General features: G+C 37.0%; 1 protein-coding gene across 2 annotated transcripts; it reads right to left on the bottom strand.

Moving 5' to 3' along the window:
- Nucleotides 1-684: 684 nt before the first annotated feature.
- Nucleotides 685-24,979, bottom strand: LOC127158442 (NACHT, LRR and PYD domains-containing protein 3-like). Of its 2 annotated transcripts, XM_051101581.1 has the most exons (9): nucleotides 24,853-24,979; nucleotides 14,609-14,710; nucleotides 13,284-13,368; nucleotides 12,932-13,128; nucleotides 10,874-12,701; nucleotides 10,083-10,253; nucleotides 7,556-7,729; nucleotides 3,199-3,369; nucleotides 685-904 (listed from the first exon to the last, which is right to left on the bottom strand). In XM_051101581.1, exons 4-9 carry the CDS (start codon nucleotides 13,080-13,082, stop codon nucleotides 694-696), a joined length of 2,706 nt encoding a protein of 901 aa, XP_050957538.1. In that variant the 5' UTR covers nucleotides 13,083-13,128; nucleotides 13,284-13,368; nucleotides 14,609-14,710; nucleotides 24,853-24,979; the 3' UTR covers nucleotides 685-693. The 2 variants fall into 2 exon arrangements, with proteins under 2 accessions (XP_050957538.1, XP_050957539.1); XM_051101582.1 differs by lacking the exons at nucleotides 14,609-14,710; nucleotides 24,853-24,979 and having other exon boundaries at nucleotides 12,932-13,017; nucleotides 13,284-13,360.
- Between the last annotated feature and the right edge of the window lie 639 nt (nucleotides 24,980-25,618).

Genomic DNA, 25,618 nt, shown 5'->3' with positions numbered 1-25,618 from the left:
ACTCAGATCTATGACAATCATCTTATTGAAAAGCTGCAGTAGCTGTAGATCATTGTGATAAATGATACAGAAATGAAATATGATTTGTTGATTCTAACATGCTGCAGTCTAAAAGTGTCTGCTTTTTAAATCCGTGTAAAGCAATATTAAATGTGTGTGAGTTTGTCAAACCATAGGAAAATGTTATTAACCGCCCAGCCAAATTTGAATAACCTTTAATAACGTAAGGCCCACCTTCACTCTTTCATTGTGTGCTTTGTTGTGAACATACAGGAGTTATGATGATGTGATGTGTTGTGTTTGTGACATGAGCTCTGTTAATAAAAGTATCATCAGTTTCACATGTGGTGGGTTACTGTCTTACATTATGAAACATACAACAGTAGACAGAGTCTGTAGTTGCCATAATCTGTTCGTAATTGTGTCACTAGTTCTGTGAGCTGAAAAAGTTGTTTATTCTTGTTAGTTTTATTTTTTACCTTAATTAATTTATTATTATTTTGTCTATTGTAGCAGCAGATGCAAATCCTATGATATTTCTGCAGAAAAACATGTAGACAAACACTACATTGTTTCAAACACTTTAAATCTAATTATATATTAGTTAGAATATTTATGACCAATGGCAAAGGCTGGAAGATGCAATGTGACAGTATAAACAATGTTACTTGTCTTTAAATGGTAAACTTCAAACTACACTGTCACTGCTGTACAGTATAATGATACTAACTGTATTTTCTCCAGCTTGAATTGTGTGTTCATCAGCAGATCACTGAGGTTTTTCACTCCACAGTCTCCTAGTTCATTCCAGTTCAGGTTCAGTTCTCTCAGGTGTGATGGGTTTGATTTCAGAGCTGAAGTCAGGATGAAACACTGTTTCTCTGTAATACTGCATCCACACAGACTGAAAACAGAAAGAGAAAACACAATGAATCAGATCTATGATGATCAACTTACTAATGTGTTTTGCATCTTCCAGCAGACGTTTGTTGACAATTTGACGTTTGTTGTGATATCTGGGTGCAGGTAACATGGAAAAAGACTACATATTGTTTATATAAATATAAGTTATTTTAATAAAAATAATACAATTTATATACTTTTTATTCTCACGTGGAATAAAGTTATATCATGAAATTATTGTCTTGCTGAAATGTCCAGCTGCCATTTCATCTTCATCATCCTGGTTGATGGCAGCAGATTTTTATCAAGAATGTATTGGTACATTTTCCATTCATCCTTCCTTCAATTATATGAAGTCTGCCAGTGCTGTATGCTGAAAAACAGCCCCATGCCATGATGTTCCCACCTCCAAACTTGACTGTTGGTATGGTGTTTTTGGGGTGATGTGCAGTGCCATTTGACCTCCAAACATGGTGTGTATTATGGCATCCAGAGAGTTCAGTTTTGTTCTCATCTGACCAGACTACATTCTAACAGTATTTCACAGGCTTGTCTAAATGTTGTGCAGCAAACGTTAACTGAGCTTCAACATGCTTTTTTTTCAGCCAAGGAGTCTTGCGTGGTGAGCGTGCATACAGGCCATGGTGGTTGAGTGCATTACTTACTGTTTTCTTTAAAACATTTTTACTTGCTAATTCAAGGTTTTTTATAAAGCTCTCCACAAGTGGTCTTTGGCTCTTGGACAACTCTTCTGATAATTCTTTTCACTTCTCTGTAAGAAATCTTGTGAGAAGCACCTGGTCTTGGCCAGTTTATGGTAAAAATATGTTCTTTCCACTTCCGGATTATGGCCCCAGAAGTGCTCATTATAACATTCAGAAGTTTAGAAATTAATCTGTAACCAATGCCATCAATATGCAACAATAAGGTTATGAGGGTCTTAAGAGTGCTCTTTGCCTTTACCCATCATTAGATGTTTCCTGTATGACAGCTTGGTACAAAACACCTTTTTATAGGCCATCAGTTAGGACTGAACCAGCTAATATTATTTTCCACTGACAAGGGGCAGGATTGCTTCTAATTACTGATAGACTTCAACGGGTGTCTTGGCTTTCCATGCCTTTATGCACCTCCCTTTCTTCATGTGTTCAATGCTTTTTAATTTTTTGTCTTTCCATTTCATTACACACAACTTCATTTAAACTTATTTGTTATTTGTTGTTTCTTTGAATGTATGGATTACTTGGGTTGTTACCAACATCTAATGAAAATTTAATGTCAACAGCACCTTTAGAAATATATTTATTGAGAAAAATGGTGATGTATTCAATACTTATTTTACCTGACGAATATATTCTATGAAATTAAAAGACTTATTTAATGAGGCATCAACATATTATAGATAGGATAAAACAAATACAGTGCAGAATAAAACATTTACAATATTTGCATCCGGTGCACAAAATGATGTGCTTGAAGCAACACAGAGCACACAACTCTTTGCATTAAAAAGCTTAAAGCACAAAAGGAAGAGATACTGATGTGTGGTGTATTATATCTGTGCAACAGTTTATTGAGTGTTTTCATTTAACAGTTTTAAATTTCAGTTAATGTGCATGTTAAAAACTATTTATAGTCTTTGCTACACTGTGTTTTGTTCTAACAGACACCCGGAAACAAGTAACATGATTAAGAAACAACAACTAAAAACAGTCATATATATGCAAACTCATAGACATTTATCTATAAATCAAGTATAATAACAGGTCTTGGAGAGAGTTTTACCAAGCTGACTACTGTAAACAAACACGACCAGAGTTTGAATTGAACAGAGAATGACTGACAGATGCAGCAGAGAAAAGAGTTTACATGAATTTTAATGTAAGGACTTAAATATTCATCTGTGCCTCACATTAAGCTATCGAATACCTTTAGAAGACTTGGAACACTGTGCACAAATACTTTGAGCTTTTAGTGCTTGTACTGTATGCCTTTTGTGTGGCTTAACACTAACACAAAACAGTACACACAATATCAGATTTAGATCAGCCCTGTCTGACCAATATACCCAATCATAGTATTGAATAATAGTATCAGTACTGATACCTGATACGAGTCCCTAGTTTAAATGCCATTTTTTCATTGACTGTTTAATTTCAATACTTCATATTATAGTGGCTTTTAGTGATGCTGAGAAAAACTGCTCTGACTCAAACAAATGAGGAAATATTATCAACTACAAAAACAGTACTATTAAAAGTAATGTAACATTATAAATAAACTAACAATACTCACACAAGTGTGTTGAGCTGACAGTGTTTATCCTGCAGTAGAGCAGCGATCTGATTCACTCGTGTGTCTCCTAGTTCATGTTCACTCAGATTCATCTCTCTCAGGAGTAATGGGTTTTTACCCACAATTCTAGTCACATACTGAAAGGCTTCATCTGCAGCAGGTCCCAAAAACCTGCAGAAAAGAAGATGAAGCAAGATTCAATTCAGTTCTGATTTAAAGGTCCATTGCATTACAAAAATGACCGATACGGTTAAAAAAAATATATATATATATATTATTCTAATAACAAGAGCTACGAGAAACACTTTTCTTTGTACATTTGAAAACACAAATAAATACATAAATATTTTAAAACAAAGTCTAATAGTCACAGTTATTCTAAAGATTACTGACATAACCTTGGTTTCCTGAGATGAGGGAACAAGCGTTGCGTGGAATGCATATGGAGAAAACTCCTGTTTTACTCTGTACTGAAGCCTGATTTGTTCACATTTGTGTAGCTGCACAAACCAATGGCCCTTTAGACCACCAGAAAGGGTGGAGCTGAGCCCTATATAAATTGGCTTGTAGCAACAGTCATCGATTCCCTTCTCTCAGGGAACTGTGTCAGTAACTCTCTCCTATTCCTCGAAGCACTAAAAGGGCCTCTATAAGACATGAGCATAACATATCCCAGCTAGACGGCTGGGAACAGAACATATCCCTCTCCACCCCAATGTGGACAATATGGACGGCGCCAGCCACACGAATCTTGCTAATAGAAGTCCCACTGGATCACGCCCAGGAGGAGGCCCATCCCTTTCATGGAGTGTGCGATCCCTCACACCTATAGGCCATTGCAAGCCTGCTGAGGCATAAGCTAGGACTATAGCATCAACTATCGAGAGGAAGAGTCATTGCTTTTTGACTGGCAGCTCTTGACGGCCACCAAAGCAACAAAGAGCTGCTCCGACTGTCGAAACAGGCTGGAGCGCTCCAAATATATCCTTAAGGCCCTAACAGGGCAAAGTAGACTAGGCCCTTGCTCACCTTTCGCAACAGGGAGCGCCAAAATGGTAACCACTTGCACTCTGAATAGAGTCAAGAGCACCTTTGGGACCATGTCTAACCATGTCTTGGCTTCAGGATGACCTTGCAGTCATTTAAATTCCAAATTCCAGACATGAAGCACTGACTGACAGTGCCTGTAAGTCACCCACTCGCTTAACAGACGCCAAAGCTAAGAGGAGGGCCATTTGAAGCGATAGAGGTCACACGTTGGCCGAAGTGAGAGGCTCAAAAAGAGAGAACCTTTCAGGGCCACAAGGACTGTTGACAAATCCTATGAGAGTATCGTCTGAGGACGAAGGTGATTAAGCCTCCAAGCACCCTTCAGGAACTGTATGCCTGTCTGAAGCAAGTGAGAGGTTGACCAGGGGGCCACAGCCTTGATACAGCGATGGTCCACCCGCAAGCTTTGAGCCAGAATTGAAGGGGCAACATGTGGAGCAGGCCCAAGGGTATTGTGGAGGTGGCAGCCACCATTAGGCCAAACAACCTTTGAAAAACCTTCAAGAGACACATTGTGTCTGGTTTGATAGAAGTCCTCAATCGCTGAACCACCAGGGATTGTTCCAGTGTAATTTAAGTCCGCATCTGGGCGGAATCTAAAATGGTTCCCAGAATGACAACCCACTATCTGGGTAACAATTGGCTCTTGTGTGGGTTGATAATCAATACAAGGCACTCTAGGTGGCTGAGTAGCAGCTTTTTGTGGGCGAACAATTCCCGTTCTGATTTGGCTAGAATTAGACAGTAGTCGAGGTAATTTAGTATGCACATTCCCTTCTTAGAGGAGAAAGAGCCACGTCTATGCACTTCGTAATAGTGCGAGGGGCCAGGGATAGACCAAAAGGAAGGACTGTATACTGATAGGCCACTCCCTCAAATGCAAGTCTCAAGAATGGTCTTTGATGGTGGGCTATGTGGATGTGAAAGTAAGCATCTCTCAGATCCACTGTCAAAAACCAGTCTCCGGGGCAGATATGCACAAGGATCTGCTAGATAGTTAACATCTTGTATGGCCGGCGCATTAGCGAGCGTCTGAGATCAAGAATGGGTCTGAGCCCACCATCTATTTCCACAGCACCCTTTGCAAGCAATGTTTGCACTTCCTGCCAGAAAACAAGAGCTTTGTTGTCCGAAACGGAAGTTTGAACAGCCCCTCTGAAGTGGGGTGGCCTGTGAGCGAACTGCGGCGACCAGCCTCACTGAATTATGTTTAGGACCTAGGCTGACACTTCTGGTATGGCTGCCCAAGTCTTGAAACGGGAGGGTCTATTTTGCGAATGAAGGCTCGCCTTGCAGAGACGGGGAGTCTTCGATCACCAAAGTGTTTTTGAAAGTGTGAAGAGGAAATTTGCTCTTTATTGTATGTGGGTTCTGCTATTACACCGGTAAAATATGAGAGAGGCTTTTAGAGGAATGAAAACGAGCAGTCTTTGGGGGCGTTCTGGCCGAGGCCCATCCTCTTGCTCTCTGTCACATCAGGGCGGCTTTGAGGGCTCTGGGTCCAGCACTACTCGAGGGTAGGACCCTGATGCTTTAGGAAGGGGAAGCGTTTTGCCATTCAGGGGTGCTGTTTCAGCCTTGGCTCAGACCTCCTCTGAGGCTGAGGCTGCACTGGCTTTGAAGGCTAAGAAGCGAATTCACAAGTAAAAACCAGGAGATCTTGTGCGCGCGCGACTGATGCTGTGAAAAGTAAGTTACTAATGACGAATTTTAGGATTAATTATTATAACTGAAAATCATATTTAGGTCAAAGCTGTCTGTTCTTTATGAATAACATCTGTTGTAAAAGGTGATCTGTTTAAGTGCACTGAAACGCTTGAATTCAGACACATCAAAAATGAAAAATGTAAATAACAGCTTAAATAAAATAACTCATGCACGTTCATATCCCTCGCTGATGTAAGCAGTTTTATTAAAATGCTAGGCATGTAGCCCTACGTGATGTCTGTTTTTATATTGTTTAGCAACAGTATACATTTTTATATTGTTTGTATCAGCTAGAGTAGACGGATATGAATGTTTATTCAACCATACTTAAAGTAAGTAAATATTGTAAGCTGATGCCAACTGTCTAACTGCTTGCTGGTGCGAAGTTGAGATCATTTTTAGATATAAAGTCCACATATTTTTATTTAACCACCTAGATAGATTACATCCGAGGGAAAAAGAAAGGATGTCATGCTCAGAACATGGTGATTACAGTAATTAGTAATCTGGGGGCATTTGGCCAGGGGTGTTTTTACTCAGACAATATTTGAAAGGAAAAAATCATTATGAAAATATAATTATATTTTCCCTAAAATGTTCTTGCTAACTTCAGGCCTTATTCTCGTATCATATATAACTGTATTTTGAGCAGTAGGATTATAAAAAAAAAATATGTGCTTATATAAAATTCAATTAAGTAGCCTATATAAAACTGCAAAATAAATCTATCAGTACTTTTTTACTTAAGTACATAAAAAATCTGGTACTTTTGTACTTTCATTCGAGTAAAATTGAAAGAGGAGCACTTTTACTTTTACTGGAGTAATATTTTATTATACATATCTGTACTTTTACTCAATTACTCAACTTGTGTACTTCGTCCACCACTGGTTCAAAAACATTTAAATAATTTGACTAAAAGGCTATTTAGACCCTTTTCCTAGAAATGGTCATAAAATTGTGCATGTTAATTATCAAGGTATACCATACACCAGACTAGCAGCACAACTAAACTGTGTTCATAATTTACTTAACAACTCATTCACAAATTGGTCCAGCTGGGGCTCAACATCTGCAGAGTCTCCAGGACCAGCAGACTGAAGGACAAGTTAATTCATCAGGAAACTACCTCTTTTGACAGTTTAAATAAAGACTGCTCTCTGAGCTCTTTGTCACTTTAAACAGATTAATAAGCTCTTTTTGCACTACACTCATTATATCTGCACTGTTTGTTTATTTCACTGGTTTGCACTCAATCTGCCATGTGCCTTGTGCTACCTTATCTATCTCTTTTTTATATTATATTTAATCTGTATTTACATTTTACTGTTAGTGTTTAGTGTTATTTGTTTGCACCAAGGGTCTAAGAGTAACGCAATTTCAATTCTCTGTATGTATGTGCTGTACATGTGGCAGAACTGACAATAAAGCAGACTTTGACTTTAATCATCAGTACAACAAAACCTGCAGCATGTAATATGATAATTCTGATGCAACAAATTGTCCAGATTATTGTATAGCTAAAAAAAAAAAAAAACTGTCAAAAAAAGTATACACCATTCATTTAACATTCATTTAACTTTATTTCATCACGTCTCACCTCAGTGTCTTGAGTTGACAGTTTGGATCCTGTAGTAAATCATTGAGCTCCTTCACTCCTGATTGTCCAGGATCATTTCCTGTGAGATCCAGCTCTATCAGGTGTGAAGGGTTTGATCTCAGAGCTGAAGCCAGAGCTTTATAACCTTCTTCAGTGATACTGCAGTTTGAAAGCCTAGAACCAGAATGAAAATGTCATGATTAGATGATTAATCAATTATTCTAGAAATGATGTAAACAATGAAAATCCCTAAACAGAAATATATTTTATTCCTTTTGCAAATGAACTAAAACTTGACAACGGAATATCGATTCAAACAAAAAAAGAAAACTTTAAATCGTTAGACATCAATTCACTGTAGTCTCTCCAGCTTACAGTCACTTTCAATCTTTAACCTTTTGATGCTCCTCATTTGTGAGGTACACTTGTGCTCTTCATGGTCAAAAGAGACTTTTTATTTTCAGTAAAATCAACATAATATATTTTTGTTATATACAGTACTGTGCAAAAATCTTGTATCTTGTACCACTAATATTGTATCTAGTGATTTTTTTATCTAGACATCTAGCTTTTGCTGTAGTGTGTCAGTGGAAAATATCAGTTTACATTTCCAAACATTCATTTTGTCATTAACTGTAATAATCCAGTGAGATTTTTGTTTGCACAAGGAGTCTGACAACAGCCACACAGAGATCTGATCTCACCATCATCCAGTCTGTCTGGAATGACAAAAAAACTCATAAAAATCTGTGACTGACTAAATCCAGAAGAACTGTGGCAAAGTCTCAAAGATGCTTGGTGTTTTTAGACATAATTACTTACTTTTATTTGGTTATGGATTTGGATATATATTCTGACATCTTCAAATACAACTTTTTGTCAAGTTTTAAATAAAAAGTTGAAAAAGTTGACGTGAAGTTTCAATTTATGCATTATTATTACTACAGTCAAACTTAAACGCAGAGAAAGTATTTTGTTACACATAACATAAAATTTCAATAAAAATGGAAGAAATTAACAGAAATTCCTTATTAGAGCTTAACCTATCTGGGTTTTATCTGATTTCAACCTCTTATTCGAGTCTTCTGACTTTTAGTGTGTGTATAGTGGTTGAGTCCGCTTTGCACTCATGATGTTTTAGTTTAATCACTTCCTTGCTGTGTGTTCACTGGTATTCACTAAGTTATGGGGACCGAATATCCCCACAAGGATAGCAATACCAGTAAATTATGACCTTGACGGGACTTTTTGTTTTTTAAATAAGCGTATAAATCCTCTAATACAAAGTTTTTTTTATAAATCTAAAACTGTAGAAAGTCTTGGGTGAGGGGCATGTTTAGGGCAGGGGCAGGCAAGATCCTAGAGAGTTTAGCTGTAACCCTGAAAAAACCTGCTTTTACCTCTCTAGTGATCCTGAAGACACTGATTAGCTTGTTCAAGTGTGTTTGACTAGTGTTAGAACTAAACTCTACATGACAGCGGCTCTCTAGGATCAAATTACTTAAACTGAAAACTGATTTCAGCTGAAAATAACTGTTTACTATTGTCTGTTTACATCTGCTGTACAGCAGAATCGAATTCTGTCTGCATCAATGAATCAGTATTCTCTTGATTATCACTGTAAAGCTGCTTTGAAACAATGTGTATTGTAAAAAATGTTATATATAGAAGGTGACCTGAATAGTTAGCATTTTTTTCTGTTCATAATGAGAGAACATTTTTATTATGTATGTTGTTTGTTTGTTTTTAGGTCCAGACATCAAGAGGAAAACCCTGAACTGCCATACAGTATATTTTATCAGTAACATCTCTTAATATCCAGTTGGGCTCAACTAATGAATAACAATTGACTCTCTGGAACCAATATCCTCATCTTTGATGACTATTTTGACTGTTTAGGATTCTTCTTTTACAAAGTATTACCGCTACCCATATGGAAATATGAATAAGTATTCCTAAAAGATACCCAGACTGTTGGAAAGAAAGTGTAGAAGTCAGACTCTTGGAACTTTAAGTGAATATCCCTGATCTGTATCTATACAGATTTATGTATACAAATACATGTTATATTCCCCTTTTATTTACCGTTTAGGAAACTTTAATTCTGTTACATGTACAATTTTAACCTAAAATTGACAACAACAAACGCTTTTAGCAAAATACAATATTTTAGTCAGAATTATTGTGCTCCCCTTAGTTTCCTTCAATGAAATCTGTTAGGTTACCACAAACTTGCTGTCAAGATGAGCCTGTATACCATATGGAAACACAGACTTGATCTTTTACAAATAACAGATATACATCATCATACATAGATAAAAATGTACCATCAAATGTAAGTTAAGTTATCCCTACTTTACACATACACAAACGCATTTTGTAAATGGTATAGCATGACAAATTGGCTTACAACTGTCAATGACAGACCAAATTAGAAATGCACAACATACAGACTTGTTCATTATCTAAGTCTGGTTTTCACCTTAAATTTTTGTTAAATTCAATTTTTGTCTTTTGGGGAATTTACCTCAGTATCTCCAAATGGCACTTCATATTTTTCAGTCCAGTGCAGAGCAGCTTCACTCCTGAATCCTGTAGATTATTTTTGCTCGTGTTCAGCTCTTTCAGACTGGTACCTGATCCAAGAACTGTAGCCAGAGCTGAACAGCTTTTGTCTGTTAAGCCACAATCATTTAGCCTACGAGGAAAATAAGATTACAGAATATTTAGTTGGAATACATTTGCTAAATACAAATAATAAATGTATAAGTTAACCTACAGCTTTAATTACAACTACTTGTACATTTGAAAGTGCTAGTTCCATGGTTTCAAGGAAAAGCATTACTGAATGAATTCTAATTAAACACCCCACTGTGATCATGTGCTCGGTATTGGCTACAATGTACAAAGCTGTAAAACATGTTGTAACAACACAATTCTCTTATACATTAAAATAAATCACAATCAATATGTAGCTGATTTTCTGTTGAAATATACTGCAAACATGTGAGTGGACATTTGATGGATTAACCATCATCATTCAAAATACATTTCTCATATGGCAAACCTCAGCACTTTCTGCTACTAACATTAATTGTTTTTAGGAGAACAAAACTCTCCATTCTCAGCTAAAGAAAAAAAACAAAAACAAAACAAGAACATTTTTAAAATCATTTTCCAGAACAACTTTTTCGACACGATTTTCAATGACATTTTATAATTCTCTAATTTCCCATGCATTTTCCAGGTTTTTCAGGATGCATACGAACCCAAGATAAATATATTTTTCAGATGAAAGCAAAAAAATTATTAACTTACAGAGCTCTTTTGGAGGTTTTGATGACTGCCAATAATCTAATGAGACACTCATCTGATTTCTTGAATTTCTGAAGCTCAAACTCCTCCAGCTCCTTCTCTGATGTCAACAACACAAAGGCCAAAGCAGACCACTGGGCAGGAGAAAGATCAGCAGATGAGAGACTTCCTTTGCTAAGGTGGGTCTGAATGTCTTCTACCAGAGTTTGGTCATTCAGTTCATTCAGACAGTAGAACAGATTGATGGATCTCTCTGGAGACAGATTAGCTTCAAATTTCTGCTTGATGTACTGAACTATTTCCTTTTTGACCTGGTCATTTCCATTTTGCTGTGTCAACAGACCCTGTAAGAGTCGCTGATTGGACTGGAGTGAGAAACCAAGGAGGAATCGAAGAAAAAGATCCAGGTGTCCATTATCACTCTCTAGTGCCTTGTCCACTGCAGTCTTCAGCAAATCAATCATAGTTTCACTTTTGTTTTCCTGTTCTGTAGACTCATGAACAAATATACTTCTCTTCTTTATGTCTAGAAACAGATGCGCATAAAACGCTGCAATAAACTCTTGAATGCTCAAGTGAACAAAGCAGTACATGGTACCAAGAATGATCCCCGTTTCCTCCTTAAAGATCTGGGTACACATGCCTGAATACACTGATGCCTTATAGACATCAATACCACAGGCTTCCAGATCTGTGTCATAGAAGATTACATTGTTTCTTTCCAGCTGATGAAATGCCAGTTTTCCCAGTGAAAATATGGCATCTTTATCCCAGGAAACATCTGGTGTATATTTTCCATCATACTTTCGTCTGCTCTGCTGGATCTGAAATCTGAGAAAGTGTGTGTACATTTGTGTCAGAGTCTTAGGAGTGTCTTCAGTATTTGACTCCTGCAGTGTTTTGGAGGTGTCATCAGCCTTATTATTTTTCACAATATTATTTCTTTTTGCCTCTAAAATGTTCTGGAGAACAGTGGCTGAAATCCAACAGAAGACTGGGATGTGGCACATGATAAAGAGACTCTTTGATTGTTTGACATGGGCAGTAATTTTGTTGGCCAGATTTTCGTCTGTGATTCTTTTTCTGAAGTACTCCTCCTTTTGCACATCACTAAATCCTCGTATCTCTGTCAGCCGGTTGATACAGTCAGGAGGAATCTTACTGGCAGCTGCTGGTCTGGTGGTGATCCAGATGAGAGCAGAAGGAAGCAGATTTCCCTTGATGAGGTTTGTTAGGAGAACATCCAGAGATGCTGGTGATGAAATATCAGACCACACATCATTACCATCAAAGTTTAGAGGAAGACGAAATTCATCCAAACCATCAAGAATGAACAGGACTTTTTGGTTCCTTCTTGTAAGGTTTAGTCCTTTTGTCTCTGGGAAAAACTGAGTTATAAAGTCCATCAAACTTTGTTTTTCTTTTTCCTTTAAGTTCATCTCTCTGAATGGAAGAGGAAATATGAAGCTGATATCTTGATTTTCTTTTCCTTCAGCCCAATCCAGAACAAACTTTTGCACAGAGACTGATTTTCCGATGCCAGCAACTCCTTTTGTCAGTACAGTTCTGATCTGCTTGTCTTGTTCAGGTGCTTCAAACAAATGTTTGCATTCAACCTGTATTTCTTGTGATTCATGACGTCTGGAAGCAACTTCAATCTGTCTTACCTCATGTTCAGTATTGACCTGTTCACTACAACCCTGAGTGATATAGAGATCTGTGTAGATGTTATTCAGAAGTGTAGAGTCACCTTGCTTTGCAATTCCTTCAAACACACATTGACATTTGTTCTTTAGGCTACCTTTTAACTGATAAACGAATATCAGCTCATCTAAACACAGGAATAAAATATACAGATGGTTTAGTCTCTGGGTTCGTTATGTACAGAACAGAATGTCAAAGTCTAAAGGAAGTCTGTAATTGGAAGAGACAGGGCAGGTCAAGAACACATAATATGAGAGGCATATAAACAGCAAATTATATTCCTCTAAGTCATAACAGTGATCGTGGAAGAGAAAACAGATTGAGACACTGCTTTAAGCAGCTAACAGAGTCTCTTACCTTCTAGAGTATCAGCAGCTTCATCTTGCTTCATCTCTCTCAGGAAGTAGAGTGTAAGATCAAGAGCTGCTTCTTTGATACCGCATCTGTTCTCATTAAAATTATTCACAAAGTAATGTGTGCTCTCTTTTTGTAATATTTTCTTAAACATTTCCAGCTCATTCTTTAGAAATGTTATTAGTTTTTTTCTCAAGATCCTACAAACAAAGCAAAACAACAAACAGAGAAAAAAAAAAAACAAAATTGAACCAAATCCACATTCATATTTGGCCCAAGATATATAATTAGTAATTAAAATATCTGTAAAAAAACAAATTATAAATGTAAACATTTATGAAAATATTTGTCCTACCTGAAATATTCCAGAGAGTTTGTCTGTGAAATTTGTGTGGTTCCTGTTAATCTGAAAGTCTGAATCTAATGTCTCACATTGCAGCCTGTTAAAATGGTGAATAAAATAAAATTATTAGAAAAATCTCTTACTATTTTTTTTTTCAAACATCACTGTTAATGCTGCAGCTTTAAGTTAATGCTGTTAAAGAGAAGGTTCTGTTTAAAGGGGGTCATCGGATGCAAAGTTCACTTTTACATGTTATTTGAACATTAATGTGTGTTGGCAGTGTATGTACAAATCTACCCTATAATGATAAAAATCCATGCAGTGGTTTTAAATTAATCTGTAAAAATAATATTCCCTTTTTCAAATTGAGCCATTCTCAGATGCCTGTCAGTGTGGTGTCACACCAACAGAGGCTGCTCACATGATAGTTGATTGACATGAGCGCCTTACCTCAGACCCGCCCTAAATCAGCTTTAACATTCCAATCGCCATTGTTTGGATGCTGGAGCAGGGATGTAAGTTAGACAAGAATATCTTAGATTGAGCGATTGAGGTGTTGTGTTGCTGGATGCTTTAATGAACATAGTGGTCGTCATTTACTCCCGACATCTGAGCTACTGAAGATGCAGTGGATTACATTTATTTGTGCAGTGAATGCACCTCCTTGATCTACATACATGCATCTATGTTCGCGAATCATTCAGAAGTGAGTATATATATATATATATTTTTTATGAACTTCTGCAATCACCTTATCACCTTTTTGTGGCTAAACACGCTAGATGCAGCTAGTAAACAATCTCTTAGAGCACAGTTTGTCACTCCACAGATAACATTGTGCAAGCAGAGCTCAATTGCATTTAAATGAACAATTCATCAGAATGGGTTCAATTTTGCAGAGCTCATTTTGACAAGGTAACCATTGAGAATTTTTAAGTATATCATAGACTTTTCATTAAGACCCTAAAGAATCATATTAACTTGTGGAAAATGGACATCCAATGACCCCTTTAAGTACAAATGTAAGTAAAAATTGGATCTCTTAATGCAATATTTTCTGTCCTATAAGTAGAGAACTAATGATGCAAATAACAGAAAAAAAAAAACAGTATTACTAGAGTTCTTCAGCTTTGTTTGAAATGGTTTAAAGCTGCAAATGCTAATTAAACAGATGGAAGGACATATATCTCTATGGTGAATTTATGCCTCCTTGTCGCTGCTTGTGCAATTGTATTACTGGAAAGAATCTCCAGACTGACTTCAATAAAAAGGAAAGATAATATGTGTACATATGGAGAAATTAACTAGTGCCATACAATACAAAACACATGAAATACCTTTCAGTAGCTGGTGTTTCCTCACTGAATATGGGTGGTTCACCTTTTGACTGGTCACTCTTCACAGACACAGAGCTGAACACATGTGAACCTGATCTTACACTAATGACACAAAGAACAGAGACAGGGTAACATTTTACTACAGGAGATTCTTCAGTCTCATTTGAAAATGTTTAATGTTACAAATGGTCATTTCTGTAGATAGATGGACACATTCATGTTTGATTGCAAGATCTATTTTCCACAGTGAATTTATGCTCCCTAGTGACTGGCTGTGTAACTGTATTGTTGGAAAGAAGCTCTAGACACAGTTCAATGAAGAAGGAAGCAGAACGTGTGTGAATTATTGTGTCATTTACTTAATTACTATTACAAATATCCTAGTGGATAAATTAGCTAATGCTATGCTGTAACACAAATCAAATGAAATACCTTTCAGTAGCTGATGATGTTTCCTCACTGAATAGCGGTGGTGCACCTTTTGACTGGTCACTTTTCACAGACACACAGCTGAACACATGTGAACCTGATCTTACACTAATGACACAGAGAAGACAGGTAGACTTTTTTTTAAAAAAAACTTAAAAAAAAAAGCACAATTTGTTGAGTCAGCTTAAAATAATTTGTTACCCTGCTGCCTTAACATTTTAAGCTCAGTCAACTAAAATAAGTTTAGTCGACTTGAAATGTTAAGTTGTACTAAGTAACAACTTAGATATTTGTGTTTGCTAAACTTAACAGATGGGTAAGTAACCCAGCTGCCTTAAAATGTTAAGTTGATTCAACTCAAATATCTAAGTTGTCACTTATAAATATCTTAGTTGTCAGTATAATTTGACATTTCAAGTTGAATAAACTTTAAGTTGACTGAACCTAAAATTTTAAGGCAGCCAGGTTACAAATTATTTTAAGTTGACTCAACAAATTGTTTTTTACAGTGTAGGAAATAATTCTAGGAAACTACAATATATACCTTTTGTACTCTGTCTGCACCTACCATTGTGCTACTGGAGCATTCACCTACATTTTCCTCAGTCTCATTGGTCTCACTTCTCCCACCATCCTCATTTATATCTTCCCTAGCAATAATGGAGCTGACTCCAGCTTCAACATTCATACCCATCCTTTCATTATTTACAGTTTCAGCATCATTAGCACATTCACTTCTAATGTGGCCCACCCATTATATCAGAGGTATCCAACAAAAATAAATAAATAAATAAATATCAAAACCAAATAATCAAAATCAAATTCATCTACATCATACTTCAAGACCCTGTAAACCTGTCATCTAAAACAGACGACAGTGATTTACAGTCAAACAGGATCTTTTTCATTTGGGAAACTACTTTATGTCTTGAAAGCTCTACAAGCAAGAGTTCATCTTTAATCAAAGGTTAAAGTGCCAGTTGAAGCAGCAGCATCACGGGAGTAAAGGCATCCTGATTCCTGTATAACAATGCCATTCTGTACAATACTGTTTACTCTTTCAATACTGTCAAAGAAAATAATATGTTGGAGTTAAAGCGGTGGTGCGCAAACTGATCGGTGTATGATATCAAATTGCTAGAGCTATAGAAAGCAGACAGTTGTTGAATCGCTCTCTTAGTACTTTGATCTTAAACAACAATCTGTGTAGGTACAGCGCCGGTTCCAGTCGAACACTGTACAGTGCTACGGAAAAAAAATGATCTATGCGATGAATAAATATTACAGTAGCATGTGTGCATATGTTTGAGCCTGTTTACAAAAATCTGTTGTCCAACAAAGTGAACATTTAATGACATTAATCCAAGATGTTCATGTCTTTCTTTCTTCAGCCATAAAGAAATTATTGAGGAAAACCTTTCAGGATTTTTCTCCATATAATGGACTATGGTGGGCCGAGATTGATCTTACAAAACGCAGTTTAAATGCAGCTTCAAATGATCCAAATGTGGTTGTAAATGACCCAACTGAGAAAGAAGAGTCTTATCTAGTGAAATGATCGGTTATTTTCATTAAAAAAATACAATTTAAATGCCTTTCAATCTCAAACTCTCACCTTGTCTTACTCTCCCTGAACTCTGTTCAAAAAAACTCCAATTCTCCCTCAACTTCAAATCAAATAATTTCAAAATCATCCTACATCACTGCAGAAGTACCGACTTTGCAAAGTGAACATGCAAAGAAGATCAAACACCCTTAACAAAAAAGGTAAAACAGCAATATAGAACGATTTTTGAAGTCGAGGGAGAACATGAGATGGGAGTTTTTCGACATAGACTAACTGTCATGAACCGGAACAAAAACAGCTCAGGCAAGCAAAACGAGATGAGCATTTGAGATTAAAAAGTATATAAATTGTATTATTTTTATGAAAATAACAGATCGTTTCGCTAGATAAGACCCTTTATCCTCGACTGGGATCGTTTGAAGCTGCAATTAAACTGCATTTTGGAAGTTCAAACTCTGGGTACCAGAAGTCCACTGCATGGAGAATATCTTCAAAAAACAATTTCTTTATGACTGAAAAGAAAGACATGAACATATTGAACAAGGGGGTAAGTACATTATCTGTAAATTTTTGTTCTGGAAGTGGATTTCTACTTTATTATACTTTATTGGTCATTTTATTTTAAGGTCAAATTCTTGCTATTATTTAACTATTAACTTTTTTTTTTTTTTCCTTTAACTCCTAATTGCTGTTTAGTAAGGTAGTTTATGTATTGGGTAGGATTAGGGATATTGAACATTGGTCTTGCAGAATATGTGCTTTATAAGTACTAATGAATAACCAATATGCTAGTAATATGCATGCTATTAATCAACTAGTTAATAGTGGTAACTGGTCTGTATACTAAAGTGTTACCACTTTCTTCACATAAAAATACCCAACATGGCTTTTTTATTTATTTTTTAATTCAGCTGCAGCAATGACCTTTGTCTGCGTTAGGGATTTCCTATAACGTCATATTTCATATTTGTGAAATTAATATCTGGACAGTCAAGGCATTTTAGGCATTTCTGGATCAGTGTGATTGGTTAGATAAGGATAGATTACAGGTACATTACATTTACATTTAGACATTTAGCAGACACTTTTATCCAAAGCAACTTACCAAAAAAAAAAAGGACAACAGAAGCAATCAAAATCAACAAAAGAGCAATAACATGCAAGTGATATTACAAGTCTCAGTTAGCCTAACGCAGTACACTTAGCAAGGATTTTTATTATTATTTTTTTTAAATAATTATATAATAAATAAAAAGAAAACAGATAGAAAAGAAAAAGCAAGTTAGATGTTTTTTTTTGTTTTTGGTTAATTGTGTAATAAATAAAAAGAAAAAATAGGTAGAATATAAAAAGAACAGAGAAGCTAGTGTTAGTTTTTTATGAAATCAAACAGTAAATAAATGAATAAAGTATTAGTCTGTAAGTCTAAAAGGGATTTTTTTTTCATAAAGAATAAAATTAGAATAGAGGGTGCTAGAGTTAGAGGGTCAAATACATCATACATTAAAAGTAAAATGAAAAATAAATAAATAATAATAATAATAATAATATTATATATATATATATATATATATATATATATATATATATATTAGGGGTGTGCAAAGCAGCCGGTATTTGTATCTGTATTTGTATTTGTTGAGGGGGGCAAAGTATTTGTATTTGTATTCGTATTCGAGTAAAATTCAAAATAGGCGTAAAATCCAGTTTTTCTGCGTTACACTTCTACACACTTTTTTTGGCTGGTGGTGGACCAAGAGATGGCTCAGCAGCCACACCCTTTTCTATTTGGTTGCCCAAATCCATGTGAGGAGTTTCAACTAAGTTAATGAGTGACGGGAAGCTATGCTAAGGTTAACTGGGGAGTCGCTTTCTAAACGTGGGGTATTAAAATTGCGTTTGAATGCGCGCGCGCGCGCGTTTTACTGTCGGTTTCGTTTTAACGATGACAATACAAGACATTAATTTAACAAAGCAATTTAAAAGTGGTGGGACACAAACGGGATTTTGAAAAGTGTGTCCCCAGTGGAAATTACGCCCCTGCGTGAGTGGAGTTATCATTTGATGTGAATGTGTGTCGCGTTGTACAGTATATTGAGACGGAGGCGCCAGAATTGCGTCTGACAGAATGTGCGCTGTAGCACAAAATATAGTATATTTCTTCAAAAGCAGATTGTGGAGACATTTTAATTGTCCACAATCAAAAATCGTCATATCACACACCCCTAATTGCAATGTAGTTTGTGCAAATCTGGAACAGAGGTTGGTTAAGAGGGAAAAAAACGGCCTGTTCGAGTTTCGGTTGAGCACCGCAGTAAAGATAGTTTGCGGTTTGATATTCGGATTTCTATTGGCTATAAATACACAACGCGCTGTCATAAACATGCAAATAATCCCGAATATGGTTCTCCATGATTTGTGAATTCTGGTGATGATGTGCCTTTTGGCCAAAATTTTATTTTATTTTTTCAACTCTTAAATTTATAATGCTTATAGCTCCGAATTTGGAAACTTAGCAGACTGAAACCAGTGTCATGTGAACCAGCTTGATCTGTGAATTTTTTCACAGCAAAGCTCTTGTCCGTAATCCACTTGGTAAGTCCGCTATAGTAAGGAATGTGAAAAATATGCGCTCTTCATGTTTAACGTATTTTGCCATTAAACACGCAGACTGCTCAAATTTCAGTACTGGTCAAATGTCAGTACTGGTCAGCTGGCCCTACCCTAAATCACTAACATCACTATTCTGATCTGTGAAAACTTTCACAGGTCAGTACTGGTCAGCTGGCCCTTCCCGGAGTCACTAACATCACTATTCTGATCTGTGAAAAATGTCACAGTTCAGTACTGGTCAGCTGACCCTTCCCTGGGTCACTAACATCACTATTTTGATCTGTGAAAACTTTCACAGGTTAGTACTGGTCAGCTGACCCTTCCTTGAGTCATATTAATCACTATTCTGATCTGTGAAACCTTTCACAGTTCAGTACTGGTCAGCTGGCCCTTTCCTGAGTCACTAACATCACTATTCTGGGGTGCGTTTCCCGTACAACGACGTAACTCGCTGATTAACCTCCATAGTACGATGCATTGTTGTGGAAACGAACTAGCTAGTCACGACTGTTTCCCGAACACGGTCGCATCTCCGTCGTTTGAACCACATTAGTTCAACAATGTAGGGCCGTTGTTAATGACGTCACCGAGTAATAATTTATGCTATTTAACCTATTAGAGATCTCTAAAATGCATCTATATTAAACATGGCACCTGATGACAATTTACTATTTTTTTTGTTCCATGTCATTTCGCTTTATTTGATGTTTGATTCATCGCGGGTTCCCTCTTGCGTCATACTCCGGGGTTCCCGTAGGCATTTATGCGCATGCGCACTATTCAAAATCGTCGCTTGCAGAGGAAGCTTAAAAATACATAGATTAAAATGCATTTATATTTAGATCGAGTGAAAGATATAGATTGTACTGCATGTTAGCTTGCATTTTGTGCCCAAGAGCATAATTTATTGAGCCCATATGTCTTACTAACAACGAACTATGCTTCTAACCACAGGTCGAGAGCTGTAGTTCCAACCACGTAAGTTTGTGACGCTGTTTGCGAATGTTCGTTTGAACTATGTTTTCGGGAGACACCGAATCGTTAAACCATGTTGGTAACGACGGAAGTTCCGACCATAGTTGGCTAACGATGCTTTTGGGAAACGCACCCCTGATCTGTGAAAACTTTCACAGTTCAGTACTGGTCAGCTGACCCTTCCCTGGGTCACTAACATCACTATTTTGATCTGTGAAAACTTTCACAGGTTAGTACTGGTCAGCTGACCCTTCCCTGAGTCATATTAATCACTATTCTGATCTGTGAAAACTTTCACAGTTCAGTACTGGTCAGCTGATGATTCCCAAGGCACTAACATCACTATTCTGATTTGTGAAAACTTTCACAGGTTAGTACTGGTCAGCAGACCAGTACTAACGTGAATGTTTTCACAGATCAGAGTTGAAATTAATATGACTCAGGGAAGGGTCAGCTAACCAGTACTGAATTGTGAAAGTTTTCACAGATCAGAATAGTGATGTTACTGACTCAGGGAAGGGTCAGCTGACCAGTACTGAAATGTGAAAGTTTTCACAGATCAGAATAGTGATGTTACTGACTCAGGGAAGGGTCAGCTGACCAATACTGAACTGTTTACATTTTCACAGATCAGAATAGTGATTTACATGACTCAAGGAAGGGTCAGCTGACCAGTACTGAATTGTGAAAGTTTTCACAGATCAGAATAGTGATTAATATGACTCAGGGAAGGGTCAGCTGACCAGTACTGAATTGTGAAAGTTTTCACAGATCAGAATAGTGATTTACATGACTCAAGGAAAGGGTCAGCTGACCAGTACTGAACTGTGAACATTTTGACAGATCAGAATAGTGATGTTAGTGAGCCAGGAAAGGGACAGCTGTCCAGTACTGACCTGTGAAAGTTTTCACAGATCAGAATAGTGATTAATATGACTCAGAGAAGGGCCAGCTGACCAGTACTGAACTGTGAAAGTTTTCACAGATCAGAATAGTGATGTTACTGACTCAGGGAAGGGTCAGCTGACCAGTACTGACCTGTGAAAGTTTTCACAGATCAGAATAGTGATGTTACTGACTCAGGGAAGGGTCAGCTGACCAGTACTGAACTGTGAAAGTTTTCACAGATCAGAATAGTGATTAATATGACTCAGAGAAGGGCCAGCTGACCAGTACTGAACTGTGAAAGTTTTCACAAATCAGAATAGTGATGTTAGTGACCCAGGGAAGGGTCAGCTGACCAGTACTGAACTGTGAAAGTTTTCACAGATCAGAATAGTGATGTTACTGACTCAGGGAAGGGTCAGCTGACCAATACTGAACTGTGAAAGTTTTCACAAATCAGAATAGTGATGTTACTGACTCAGGGAAGGGTCAGCTGACCAATATTGAACTGTGAACATTTTCACAGATCAGAATAGTGATGTTAGTGACCCAGGAAAGGGTCAGCTGACCAGTACTGACCTGTGAACGTTTTCACAGATCAGAATAGTGATTAATATGACTCAGAGAAGGGCCAGCTGACCAGTACTGAATTGTGAAAGTTTTCACAGATCAGAATAGTGATTTACATGACTCAAGGAAGGGTCAGCTAACCAGTACTGAATTGTGAAAGTTTTCACAGATCAGAATAGTGATTTACATGACTCAAGGAAGGGTCAGCTAACCAGTACTGAATTGTGAAAGTTTTCACAGATCAGAATAGTGATTAATATGACTCAGGGAAGGGTCAGCTGACCAGTACTGAACTGTGAAAGTTTTCACAGATCAGAATAGTGATTTACATGACTCAAGGAAGGGTCAGCTGACCAGTACTGAACTGTGAAAATTTTCACAAATCAGAATAGTGATGTTACTGACTCAGGGAAGGGTCAGCTGACCAATACTGAACTGTTTACATTTTCACAGATCAGAATAGTGATTTACATGACTCAAGGAAGGGTCAGCTGACCAGTACTGAATTGTGAAAGTTTTCACAGATCAGAATAGTGATTAATATGACTCAGGGAAGGGTCAGCTGACCAGTACTGAATTGTGAAAGTTTTCACAGATCAGAATAGTGATTTACATGACTCAAGGAAAGGGTCAGCTGACCAGTACTGAACTGTGAACATTTTGACAGATCAGAATAGTGATGTTAGTGAGCCAGGAAAGGGACAGCTGTCCAGTACTGACCTGTGAAAGTTTTCACAGATCAGAATAGTGATTAATATGACTCAGAGAAGGGCCAGCTGACCAGTACTGAACTGTGAAAGTTTTCACAGATCAGAATAGTGATGTTACTGACTCAGGGAAGGGTCAGCTGACCAGTACTGACCTGTGAAAGTTTTCACAGATCAGAATAGTGATGTTACTGACTCAGGGAAGGGTCAGCTGACCAGTACTGACCTGTGAAAGTTTTCACAGATCAGAATAGTGATGTTACTGACTCAGAGAAGGGCCAGCTGACCAGTACTGAACTGTGAAAGTTTTCACAAATCAGAATAGTGATGTTAGTGACCCAGGGAAGGGTCAGCTGACCAGTACTGAACTGTGAAAGTTTTCACAGATCAGAATAGTGATGTTACTGACTCAGGGAAGGGTCAGCTGACCAATACTGAACTGTGAAAGTTTTCACAAATCAGAATAGTGATGTTACTGACTCAGGGAAGGGTCAGCTGACCAATATTGAACTGTGAACATTTTCACAGATCAGAATAGTGATGTTAGTGACCCAGGAAAGGGTCAGCTGACCAGTACTGACCTGTGAACGTTTTCACAGATCAGAATAGTGATTAATATGACTCAGAGAAGGGCCAGCTGACCAGTACTGAATTGTGAAAGTTTTCACAGATCAGAATAGTGATTTACATGACTCAAGGAAGGGTCAGCTAACCAGTACTGAATTGTGAAAGTTTTCACAGATCAGAATAGTGATTTACATGACTCAAGGAAGGGTCAGCTAACCAGTACTGAATTGTGAAAGTTTTCACAGATCAGAATAGTGATTAATATGACTCAGGGAAGGGTCAGCTGACCAGTACTGAACTGTGAAAGTTTTCACAGATCAGAATAGTGATTTACATGACTCAAGGAAGGGTCAGCTAACCAGTACTGAATTGTGAAAGTTTTCACAGATCAGAATAGTGATTAATATGACTCAGGGAAGGGTCAGCTAACCAGTACTGAATTGTGAAAGTTTTCACAGATCAGAATAGTGATTTACACGACTCAAGGAAGGGTCAGCTGACCAGTACTGAACTGTGAAAATTTTCACAAATCAGAATAGTGATGTTACTGACTCAGGGAAGGGTCAGCTGACCAATACTGAACTGTGAAAGTTTTCACAGATCAGAATAGTGATGTTAGTGACTCAGTGAAGGGTCAGCTGACCAGTACTGAACTGTGAAAGTTTTCACAGATCAGAATAGTGATGTTAGTGACTCAGGGAAGGGTCAGCTGACCAGTACTGACATTTGACCAGTACTGAAATTTGAGCAGTCTGCGTGTTTAATGGCAAAATACGTTAAACATGAAGAGCGCATATTTTTCACATTCCTTACTATAGCGGACTTACCAAGTGGGTTACGGACAAGAGCTTTGCTGTGAAAAAATTCACAGATCAAGCTGGTTCACATGACACTGGTTTCAGTCTGCTAAGTTTCCAACTTTCGGAGCTATAAGCATTATAAAATTAAGAGTCAAAAAAAAAAAAAAAAAAAAATTTCAGCCAAAAGGCACATCATCACCAGAATTCACAAATCATGGAGAACCACATTCGGGATTATTTGCATGTTTATGACAGCCCGTTGTGTATTTATAGCCAAAAGAAATCCGAATATCAAACCACAAACTATCTTTACTGCGGTCAGCTGAGCGCAGTGTCAGTGACAGGGAGTGATTGACGGCTAATATCTAAAATCTGCATTAAAGTTAAGAATGTACAGATCAAGTTTACTTAGTGATGTAATGTTGGAGAGAACGGCGAAAGTGTCACTGTATCAGCTCACAGCAGTCTGGACAGTAGTTAGGCTAGCGAAAGTTTTGTAAAGAAATAAAAACAAGTCGCACCACAACGATTTCTCGCACAAATGCTTCCAAATATATTTTGAGGTCGCGCAGATTAAATTTTGGGAACATATGCAACCAAAACGGTCGCAATTTCGAGCCCTGCCCCCAACCCCTCCGACTCCTGAATGTCACTCACTCACTCGCTCATGCGGACATGCACTGCGGTCCCATGAGGAAACGCAGGTTTTGATATAAAGTTTTTCTTGTTCCCGAATACAAATATTTTTTTAAAGTATTTTTTCGAAATAAGTATTTGTAAAAAATAATATATTATAATATAATAATATAATATATAATAATATAATATAATATAATATAATATAATATAATAATTTACTTAAGTATCTACATACCTAGTCCTGAGGGGCGACTGTAAATTGGGTTAAGATTGTAAATGATGATCCTGATTTTCAATTTTTTAAGATATTTATCATGTATTGGCTACTTTTTAAACATTTATGTTATTTTTTAACTAGGAAGTTATGAACCTCTGAAATTCTGCAAAGCATTTGCAAATGTAAAACTTTTGTTAAGGTTTTGCTTTTTACAGTAAACATCTGAAACTCCAGCAGTGTTTAAAATGATTCTCTGAAAACAGACTCAGTGTTACCTCTGTTTCTGTGAGAGACTCATCTCAGACTGAGAGTCCTTTCCTTGCTCTTCTGACATACTGCAGATAAGCTCCAGTGATCAGCACTGGGTTGTGAAAACAATCTGCTGTTCAGTTTGACCTGAAGATGATGATCGGTAATGAGAGGAATAAATATGTTGAGTTAACAGCAACAGCAGCAAAAACACTATAAAAATATATTTACAAGAGTTATAAACAAACGCATTTCCGTGTAGAATAACCAAATGGTTTTATTGAGAAATGGCTGGTTTAAAAATACTTTCAATTTCACATCACAAAAACAACAGCATAAAACAGAAGCAAAACGAGTTGAACAGTTACTGCCACCTGCTGTACTGGAGTGTGGATATTCTACCTAATACATTTAAACACTGCATTATTTTCCCTGTTCCTGGACTGTTGTCTACGATGCTGTTTACTGCAAATGTTACACATGCTGAGATTTGTATTTATTTTTTATTTTTAATAATACTTTTTATTTATATAATGCCTTTCCAACAAGGTCACTTTACAAAGTCAGGTTTAAGCAGCAGAAAACAAACAAATATCAACATCAACATCATTGGACAGAACAGCTCAAAGAATACAGAGGTATTACAAAGACAGATTAGAGATACACATAGTACCAACACTTGAAACATACCAAGAGCTGAATATAATATACAGTGATTGCTTACATGTTAGATTAGAGATACAGAGAAGATTTAGATAGAGATGTTCATAACAAGGTACAATGTATAGACTG

This window comes from Labeo rohita, unplaced genomic scaffold (assembly GCF_022985175.1).
Source record: "Labeo rohita strain BAU-BD-2019 unplaced genomic scaffold, IGBB_LRoh.1.0 scaffold_151, whole genome shotgun sequence".
In the NCBI taxonomy this organism is placed as follows: Eukaryota; Metazoa; Chordata; class Actinopteri; order Cypriniformes; family Cyprinidae; genus Labeo; species Labeo rohita.
Note: the sequence above shows the minus strand (reverse complement) of the source record. Positions and strands in the feature narration are given on the sequence as shown.